Source organism: Salpingoeca rosetta, assembly GCF_000188695.1.
Source record: "Salpingoeca rosetta unplaced genomic scaffold supercont1.27, whole genome shotgun sequence".
NCBI classification, from domain to species: domain Eukaryota; class Choanoflagellata; order Craspedida; family Salpingoecidae; genus Salpingoeca; species Salpingoeca rosetta.
In genome coordinates, this window is record NW_004754907.1 from 416,308 (window position 1) to 426,307 (window position 10,000).

The following is a 10,000-nucleotide window of genomic DNA, read 5'->3' on the forward strand; positions in this document are numbered from 1 at the left end:
ACACACACACACACACACACACACACACACACACACACACACACACACGCACACACGCACACACACACACACGCACACACACACACGCACACGCACGCACACAAATAATTGCTCACCTCGGGCGTGATGGCGCGGATGGTGTCCGTGTTGAGGGCGAGCGTATTTCGCCATTGAATCGGAATAAACTGTACGCGTTTGGCCCCAATCCTGCGGAGGAGGTAAGAGCCAGTAGCGGGAAACGCGTGAGGGTGTGCACCCACGACGTGTCACCAACAACCACCCTCACCACCACCACCAACAGCAACCACAACCAACAACCACCACCAACTACCACCAACAACCATAACTGCCACCACCAACAAAAACAACAACAACAACCATTATCACCACCAACCACCCCGGACCTGTAAGAGCGCCCAAAGACGCCCTTGCGCGCAATCTTTCGCATCTGCCGATCAAAGGACAGCGCGTGCTTTTCAATGCTCTCGTCAAAATTCTGGCCTGCACACGTGCATGTATGTACACCAAGGTCACAGGTTTGTTGCGTGGGATGTGAGGTGTGTGGAGTGTGTCAAGTGGCATGTGTTGTTGGGTTAGCGCAAGACGTTCAAGGAGGAGTTGTAACACCGAATGCATGCAGTTGAACACGACACAAGGACTGCCACACAAGACAAGACGGCACACACGCCTGCAAAACAACTCCAACACGCGCGTACAACACACAGGATTCACATTCACACGCACCGATTCCGTGGACAACAAAGACGAGATGGGTCGTCTCGCCACAGTGGCAATTTGGCTCCACCACTTCATCCACGCTGCTCTCCTCGCCCTGGCGATGCTGTGGTGCGTGTGTGTGTGTGTGTGTGTGTGTGTGTGTGTGTGTGTGTGTGTGTGTGTGTGTGTGTGTGTGTGTGTGTGTGTTGTGTGTGTTGTGTGTGTGCGTGTGTGTGTGCGTGTGTTGTGTGTTTGCGTGTGTTGTGTGTGTGTGTGTGTGTGTGTGTTTGTGAGGCGTAGGATATAGAACGATTGAGATGGAGATGCAACAACACAAGCCCTGGAGCAGACCTGTCAACGCAGCAGATCTCACGCGCGAGCAAAGGCACCGTGCCCACCGTGTCATAACCGTGGAAGAGCTGCTGTGATTTAAGGAAGGAAACGAAGCTCGGCGTGGAGAAGATGGTGCCATCGCTATGCCTGCAGGCAGGAAGACAACACATCAACGATTTGTGGCATCCAGGATCATGCAAACATGCGAAAGCGGGCTGTAGCGACAGCAGGTGCTGGGCGACACACACGTACCACAGTGCACGTCTATGCACACACACACACCCGAACCACAGTGTCCCGTACAGTCACTTCCAACCACCGCTGCAGTGCATCTCACCACGTGTACGCTGTTGATTCCTGTGTGACGCGATAAATCTCCACGCGCTGATGCGGCGATGAGAAATGCAGCGACAGAGCTTATGTGGGTTAGAGAGCGAGAGGGAGGGAGCGTATGGTGTGTGTGTGTGTGTGTGTGTGTGTGTGTGTGCGTGTGTGTGTGTGTCTGTGGGTGTCTGCTTGTGTGTGTGTGTGTGTGTGTGTGTGTGTGTGTGTGTGTGTCTGTGTGTCTGTGTGTGTGTGTGTGTGTGTCTGTGTCGATGTCTGTGTCTGTGTCTATGTCTGTGTGTGTCTGTGTCTGTGTGTCTGTGTGTACAAGCGAGCAGCTTGAACGTTGTGCATGCCGCACCTTGGCTGCCGAACGAAGAGAGAGGGCACCGAAAAACGAGGACCAGTGTCAGGAAGCGAAACACGGGCACCAAACGCACGGTGAGTTGGCCGGTCCACACACATGGTGACACTTGTGCTCACTCGTGTGCACACGTACGCGCACACCCGCAAGCACATATTCACACATGCACATGCACATATTCACACATGCACACAAACGTACACACACACAAGCACACGCGCACACATGCAAACCTGCGTGCTCGACATTCGGCCTTGGCAGATCAAAGATAGAGGCGATGACGACGTGAACCATGTGTGAGGGTTGATGTGCGTGCAAAAAGCGCTACAGAGACGACACATACACACACAAACACAGTCGCACACACATGCACAGTCGCACACACATGCACACAAACAACACACACACAACAAACATACACACATGCAGACAATCGCTCACATACTTTGCGGACTGCATGCGACGCCGGGCAATGTGGTGGTGCAGTTCAAGGTAGCGTGCAAGCTTGTCGCCGATGGGCAACATGTGCCGCCCGGACTGCTTGAACCACGTTGCTCGAAACACTTGCAGCGGCCGCCCCTTCCACAGATATGGGCTGTGCAACCACAACGCGCAGACGAGATGAATAGGCGTGAAGAGGGAAGAACAATTGACCAGAAGACAATGTGTTGAATGCCTCCATAGACGCGCAACAACAACCTCCTACGCACGAACACACACACACACAGCAGACAAGGCAGTAGGCACGCACGCATGCACACACACGCATGCACACACACGCATGCACACACACACGCACACACACACACACACACGAACGCACGCACACAGCAAACCAATCCTTAAACCCGTATTCTTACACGGCCTTGAGTTGTAGAACGTCAACGCGGTAAGCACCACCAAAGATGAACACGTAGCGCGGGGACTTGTGCTCGCCCTCGGGCTCCTCTGTTTCGTCCGGCGCTTGTTCCACATGCTCTCCTTGCTCGTCTGTTGTGTCCTCTTCACCGGCACGGCCAGCAACTGGTGCAGGAACCGTGCTGGTGGCGTTGCGCATGCGCTCCGCCATGAGCATGGTCGCGTCCAGGTCACGGTCTCGCTTCATCTCCTCTGCGCCCTTGTCCACAGAAACGGCGTCAGCAGTGTCCGCCGCAGCGTCTCCCAGGTCACTGTCGCCGCCTCCGTCACTGCCACTCCCATCATAGACATGGCCCGAGTCCTCCGCTGCGGTGCCGGCTGTGTACTTGCGAGCGACGTGCGTGAGGCGGTGCTTCATTTGCTGCCAGGCCTTCTCCAGAGCTTGGCTGTCATGCTGGCACAGCGGCCGCGCATTGTCAATCTGGTCCTTCTCGCTCAACAAGTCCTTCCTCTGGCCCTTGGCCTTCTTCTTCTTGCTCTTGCTCACAGAAGCATCCTCGCCCTTCTTCGTCTTCTTTGTCGTCGTTGTTGTCGTCTGCGTGTCTTGCTGCTTGTCGCTGCTCCCCGCATCAAGGTGCCATGCCTTGCTGCCTGCCTCCGGCAGCACAAAGAACCAGCGAGCTGCCATCGTCGCGCTTGTGGTGTGTGTCGTGTGTCTGTGGGTGGTGTGGGTGAGGTGTCAGGTGTGCGGTGTTGCTTCGGGTCGTGAGTGAGTCACCTGCGAGTGCGAGCCCAAAAAAACAAAGCTGGGGCCTCGCCGGGATTTGAACCCGGGACCTCTCGCACCCAAAGCGAGAATCATACCCCTAGACCACGAGGCCAACAGATGCTGCTAGCAGTGTGAAAATTATTTTCATGAACGTAATCCACCTCGCTGCGTCGACGATTGAGAACGTTGTTGAGGGTTTTTCCGCAGGCAAAGTAAGGCAGCAAGCACTCCAACAACTCCTCAACACTTGTCTCTTCTCTCCTTCCTCTTCCTCTCACTACTTCACTCACTACCAGAGAGACTCAGCGACTATACTCAAGTCCTCACCACTCAAACCCCCCGCTGCCCTCTTCCCTTTGAGCCTTCTCTTGCCGCTGCCCAGCCCTCCTTGGTTGTGCAGGCTTCTCCTGCCATGGCTGTGGCAGCCGTGGTGAAGTTACTGGTGGTGGTGAGGGTCGTGGTGATGATGGCTGCCATGACAATGACCGTGCACAGCATGAAACCAGCAGCAGCGACAAGTCCTGTGCCACCGCTGACATCACAAGACTATCAGGTACGTCTGCCACTGCCCGTTTCAGCGTGCTCGAGTGCCCGCGTGCTGGCCTGCATGTGTTATGAGAAGCTGAGAAGTGCGGGTACTCTCGTTCTTGCCCTTGGTGCCCTCTGTTCTTGTTGTTCTTGTTGTTCTTGTTGTTCTTGCTGTTCTTGTTGTTCTTGCTGTTCTTGCTGTTCTTGCTGTTCTTGCTGTTCTTGCTGTTCTTGTTGTTCTTGTTGTTCTTGTTGTTCTTGTTGTTCTTGTTGTGTTGTGTTGGGTGACTGCTTTGTTTGGGTTTCCTCCAGCTCGAGTATACGTACACATACAAATATACATACTGTGCTGTGTTGCCGTCCCTTCTCACCAACATGCACGCACGCACCCATCGTTTCTTGCCTCTTGTCACGTGCACCCAAACCCCCTCTGTAGCTGTGTTCGGATGTGCACGGGACACTAGACAGCATGGCGCGGGTGCTGAACGTACTGAAGGCTCATGGCAAGGACTCGCCGCTCTTCAAGCGCATACACAATGTAGGCCGTAGCAATACGGGAACACCTCAAAATGAAACGGCACACGAGGAGCCAGGCGCGTTGCCCTTCCCATTTTTGGACCTGTCACCGATTCATCGCATGATGACTGCGTTTGGGTGTGAGGACGATGATCACGACAGGAAGGACAAGGAGCGCGCTCACGACACAACTCACGACCTAACTCACGAGCATGTAACGCACCGTTCCAACGCACCGCCCACTCCATCCTCGCTGTCGTCTTCCACACACGCAACGGCCACGCAACCCTCCTTGCAACACGCACGGCAGCACCACAGGCGCGTGCGGCGGAAGGTGTCTGCTCCAGTTGTGCAGGCTGGACAGTGCACGCTGACAAGTGTGGTCAACGGAACATGTCCTGGTGCAGCCACCAACGGACAGCTTACCATCACCTTGAGTGTCGACGATCATGTGGATGACGGCACTGATGCAAGCGGGCTACAAGCTATTTCGGGCTCCGTGATCCAGTTGAATGTGAACGGGCACCTTGCCGAAGCGACTTTGCAATGGATGTTCAACCGTGGCAATTGGACCGCGGACAGCAACAAGGTCCTCTTGGATGGCGTACAGTTTGCCACGTTTCGATTGAGCGTGCTCAACCCAATGACCGGCATCAACACCATCTGGATACGCAACAGCGCGCTGCTGCGCGAGGTGGACACAAGCGGCTTCCAAAACGCACGTGGTGTTTCGCAATTTCACGTCACCGGCTGCTCGCTGGCGACCATCCCGGATCTTTCAGGCTTGACTTCGCTGAGAGTGCTAAACTTGCGCCAAAACCGTATTCGTCGCATTGCCAAGGACAATTTCAATGGGATGACCATGCTGCAACAACTGGGCTTAAGTCACAACCTCGTTTCTGAGCTTGAGCCAGGAGGACTCGATAACCTTGCCCAGTTGCAGTGGCTGATCCTGTTCTCAAACGACATCAGCGCCATTCCTTCTGGCCTGTTCCATCCACTCGCCAACCTGACGCGCTTGGAGATGCACCAGAACCCAATCGCAAAGCTTGATGCGGACACCTTCATTTCACTGAGCAGGCTGGATCACCTCACCCTCGAGAGCATGCTCCTCACCAGCTTGCCACCAACGCTGTTTCGAAACACCACCCGTCTCACGGTGCTTGGACTGGCAAACAACTTCATCACGTCCCTCCCCGAGAACATTTTTGCCAGTCTCTCATCCTTGCAGCATCTCCAGATCTTTGACAATGCGTTGACGTCACTGTCTCCAGGCGTGTTCAAAGGCCTGTCAGCACTGAGGCAGCTGAACATCGGGGCCAATGACCTGACAGCCTTGCCTGCGGACCTCCTTCGGTTCAACCGACGTCTCACCCAGTTCTCCTGCACTGACACCAAAATCATCTCCCTTCCACGCACCCTCTTTACACGAAACTTGGCACTGTTGCAAGTGTCCTTTGCCAACAATCGCCTTCGCTCGATCGATAACGTCCTACAAGCATCACGGCCGGCTTTCCTGAGCTTCCTGAACCTTGACGGCAACGACTTGACTCAACTGCACCTCCCCAGAACATTCCATCGCCTTCGCCGACTCGACCTGAGCCACAACCCCTTGCGGGAGCTGCCAGATGCAGCCCTCACACCTGCTCTGCGCACCCTCCGTCTGCAAGACCACGTAATCGAACACATAGACCTGGCGCCACTCCTTCGTCTGGCCAATCTCAACGTCCTTGAACTTGACGCTTCCCGGCAAGCAGAATCCAGAGCAGTGGTGTCAGACATCACCAACATCACCAGCATCTCACGCCTATCAACGCTCAGTTTGGAGAATGTGGACATCAGCGCCGTGGTTCCATCAATTGACGACCTTCCACCGTTGAGTCTCGACACGCTTCACCTGGGCTGGCCAGGCGCCAGCAGCAACACGGTGCCGATGAGCGCATTGTGTAAACTGCTCGCAACTGACGTGCGTGAGCTTCGTATCGCCAACACGGACTACAGAGCCATCCAAGTATGTCCTGACAAGACATTCGGCTCACTGCTCCTAAGCGACAACAAGCACCTGCGATCCATCACCGTCCACAATCCACTGCGTGAGTTGAACGTCTCCGGGTGCACCCAACTCACGTCCATTAACGCGCCACCAATCGACATCCTTGACATCAGCAACACCAACGTCCCACCATCGGGGGCGCTGTGCACGCGATGGGGCACACGCATTCTCTTCGCCCGCAACTTGGTCGGGGCCATTGAAGTGCGCCAGGCAGCTGCAACGCTACGCAACTGCCTCGAGCGAGCAGACGTGCTGGACTTTGCGGGGAACGCGTGGCTGAGCCACCTGGCAGAGGTCAATCGCATCACTGCCAGAACAATTGTCTTGTCGGATGACGCCTTCGTGACTGCTGACACCACTGCCATTTCAAACCGCCCCATTCCTCCCATCCTTCAGCTGACTGATGCGCCCATTGAATGTGCGCTTCAGCTGTCAAACATGGACGTGCGCCCGCTGGGCAGCTCAAACCTGATCGCGCCCCAGGTTGTGTTCTCCTTCCACTGCACATGCGCTCGTGGTTTCAAGCTGGCGTCAGGTGGGCGGTGTGTGGTGGACACCCCAGATATTGCCGGCATTGCTGCTGGCTCGGTCATTGGCGGCCTGTTCTTTGGCCTGTTTGTGGCGTGGTTGTCACGCCGCTACCGTGGCATGACGAAACGCATCGGCCTGCAGGAGCAGCTGTTGGTGGAGATGGATGAAGAAGTAATGGCGCTAAAGAAGGCGTGGGAGATTGAGTACGATGAGCTGAGGATGATTAAGCGTGTGGCTGCGGGTGCGTTTGGCGTGGTGTTCAAGGCAGAGTGGGACACAGTGATGGTGGCAGTCAAAGTGCTGCAACAAGCCGTCATGGCGTTTGACGAGAGCACGGTGCTTGAGTTTGAGAAGGAGGTTGAGTTCTTGCAGCGTACACGGCATCCACACGTGGTGCGGTTCTTTGGGGCGGGCACCGATCCCAATGGCAGCCCGTTCCTGGTGCTGGAATTTGTGACGATGGGGTCCCTCAAGGACCTGCTGGGGAAAGATATGGAGGGGGTGTTGATGGAGGTGAGGAATAAGAAGATCGAGGAAAGCAGCAGTGGTGGTGTTAGCGATGATGTGAACAGTGTGTGGGACTTGAAGCTGCGCTTGCTGCGTGATGTTGCGAGTGGCATGGCTTTTATCCACAGTCTGGACCAGATGCACCGGTGCGTTTGTGTGTGTGTGTGTGTGTGTGTGTGTGTGTGTGTGTGTGTGTGTTTGTGACTGTGCTTGTGTGTGTGTGTGTGCAAGTGCGTGTGAGTGTGTGTGTGCAAGTGCGCGTGAGTGTGTGTGTGTGGGTGCTTGTGTGCAGGTACGTGCTTCTTATTCACTGCTCACCGCACCATCCTACCCTCATCCCCAACTACACCAACACCACCCAAACAGAGACCTGAAGAGCGGAAACGTGCTGGTGTCATCGTCGCTTCGCGCCAAGATTACGGATTTCGGGTCCATTCGCCAGTGCTTTACACGTGGTGGAGGTGGCAGAGCCCACGGCAGCAGCCATACCCGCCTGTCATCCACCCATGATGTTGATGATCCCCAATACAGCCAGCAGGCTGGACTGCAGACAATGACGAGCATGACGCTAACGGCTGGTGTGGGGACGCCGCTGTACATGGCACCAGAGGCATTGACGGGTGACAAGTACAGCTTTGAAGCCGACATCTTCAGCTTTGGCGTGCTCATGTGGGAGGTGGCGACACAGCGTGTGCCAGACCTCATTGAGCAGGAGAAGGGGGGCGGGTATCGTGGGCCGATCCTCGCCACCATCAGCAATCTTTTGGAGGATGGGAAGCGGTTGCGATTTGATGATCGCGAAGAAGATGGTGAGCTGCGAACCGTGTGTGATGTGTGTGTGTGTGTGTGTGTGTGTGCTTTGATTGTTTACTTGCGTGTCCTTCTCTCCTCACTCACACACACATACACACAATCACAATCATTCATATAATCTCACTCACTCACTCTCTCGCACCCACTTTCCAATAGCCATCCCCGAGTGGTTCCAGTCACTGACGTTCAAGTGTATGGCGCAGAGCCCTCGTGAGCGACCATCGTTCGGAGAACTCAAAGACCACCATCTTGCTTAGTTGCGCATGTGTGTGTGTACATGTGCATGTGTGTGTATGTGTGTGTATGTCCTGTGATGCACAGTCCTTCCTTCGATCTTGCTCCCTGTTATTCTGCTCTATGCTGGTGTCAACACCTACGTGGTATGGTCTATTCTTCTGACCTTTGTTGCCAATCACCAGCAATATCCGTTACCTACACTAGTACACAAACATTGACCCAACATCAACCACCCATGGTAACAGCACTGGCACACGCGCGCCTTTGTGTGCGTGTGTTGTTGCTGTTGCTGTTGTACGAGTGCGTGTGTGTGCGTGTGTGTGCGTGTGTGTGCGTGCGCGTGTGTATGCGTGGTCATCCCGACCTCAGCATGCCACCCGAATGGCTTATGCCCAAACCTGAAGCTCTGCGGTTATTGTGGTGCCACATCCGGCCACACTCGAATATGAGCAGCTTCGCAGTTTCAACGCTTCAACTTCCCATTTGTGGCCGTTGGGGTAGGCGGAACTCTTTACGAAGGACCAAACTGCCAACAATGTCGAGGCCACTAACACAAGGGAAAGAGGGATTGGGCAGTGCGTAGCGTGGAGTCTCTGATCCTACATGATGTGACACACACCCTCACACAAACCAGTCACACGAGAAATCTCTCGCCTCTACGTATATCACGAAGCTCAGACGTTGTGTTCCGTTCCTCTAGTCCTCTGTTCTCAACTTTGAGCTTCTGACGTCACAAATCGGTTGGGTGGTTGAGAGACTTCGGAAGGAGCGCCTGCTTTCAAAAAGATTGTTGGGATAAGAGCGATTGTCCTACATCCTTATGTCTGCAATCATCAAGAAGAATTGGAAGTATTCGCCTTTTTTTTTTTGGTTCATCTCACGCTTGTGCGTGTCCACAGCCATGGTTCAATGGTTGTTGTTTGCTTTCTTGTGTTCTTGTGTGATGTAACGTGAGCCCTCATCATCCTTGCAGGATGCAGGCGTTTAGCAGAGCACATTGTTTGCCTGCAAGCAACAGGCACGCAGCAAGGTCTCAAGTAGAAGTATACACATGGACGTTGTTTTGTTGGTTTGCATACTGCTCAGATGGGCTTGCCTATTCTCGCTTCTCTTCGTGCTCAACTCAACTAACACTATAAACGATGATTCAGAGCAGCAGAGCACTTTCGAGCGTTATAGGTTGTGCCAACTCACTGCACACTCTCCTGCCGCCTTTGCTTTACATGAAAAGGTCTTTCGCACTTCATCGATGCCCCTAGAGCAAGCACAGTGGCCTCCATGTGTGCCAAGAAGGAATGCGGACACGATGTGCCATGACGTCATTTCCTTGATTGGGCGTGCTGGCAGCCGAGGGAAACGGGGCATTTATTAGCGCTTGTTCAATGATGTTTGAATGTGAAACGCATACATGTTACGGTGTATGCTTCGGTAATTTCCTCGTTTTTTTTTT

The 10,000-nt window shown here is 54.4% G+C and overlaps 2 protein-coding genes and 1 non-coding gene across 3 annotated transcripts in view; 1 reads left to right on the forward strand and 2 right to left on the reverse strand.

Annotated features, from left to right (window-relative positions):
- Positions 1–3,474, reverse strand: part of PTSG_08997 (uncharacterized protein) — a gene marked incomplete at its 3' end in the record, with an annotated part of 4,558 nt that extends 1,084 nt beyond the window's left edge. Inside the window, exons 1-9 of the mRNA XM_004989738.1 lie at positions 2,599–3,474; positions 2,184–2,333; positions 1,972–1,991; positions 1,736–1,740; positions 1,388–1,434; positions 1,107–1,197; positions 745–841; positions 405–501; positions 117–207 (exon numbers count right to left, since the gene is read on the reverse strand). Coding sequence (XP_004989795.1) covers positions 117–207; positions 405–501; positions 745–841; positions 1,107–1,197; positions 1,388–1,434; positions 1,736–1,740; positions 1,972–1,991; positions 2,184–2,333; positions 2,599–3,284 — 1,284 coding nt within the window. The 5' untranslated portion in view covers positions 3,285–3,474. The remainder of the gene's footprint in view (positions 1–116; positions 208–404; positions 502–744; positions 842–1,106; positions 1,198–1,387; positions 1,435–1,735; positions 1,741–1,971; positions 1,992–2,183; positions 2,334–2,598) is intronic.
- PTSG_20140 lies at positions 3,406–3,477 on the reverse strand. Its single transcript has one exon. It is a non-coding gene; the product is annotated as a tRNA-Pro (tRNA).
- Positions 3,478–3,768: 291 nt separating this feature from the next.
- On the forward strand, positions 3,769–8,691 carry PTSG_08998 (TKL protein kinase). Its single transcript, XM_004989739.1, has 4 exons — positions 3,769–3,918; positions 4,330–7,646; positions 7,867–8,309; positions 8,470–8,691. Exons 1-4 carry the CDS (start codon positions 3,778–3,780, stop codon positions 8,568–8,570), a joined length of 4,002 nt encoding a protein of 1,333 aa, XP_004989796.1. The 5' UTR covers positions 3,769–3,777; the 3' UTR covers positions 8,571–8,691.
- Positions 8,692–10,000: the final 1,309 nt, after the last annotated feature.

Coding starts and splice junctions, on each gene's coding strand:
- PTSG_08998 (XM_004989739.1), top strand. CDS start 3,778: ATGGCTGTGGCAGCCGTGGTGAAGTTACTGGTGGTGGTGAGGGTCGTG. Junction 7,647..7,866: donor AGTCTGGACCAGATGCACCG/GTGCGTTTGTGT, acceptor CCACCCAAACAG/AGACCTGAAGAGCGGAAACG. Junction 8,310..8,469: donor TGATGATCGCGAAGAAGATG/GTGAGCTGCGAA, acceptor ACTTTCCAATAG/CCATCCCCGAGTGGTTCCAG.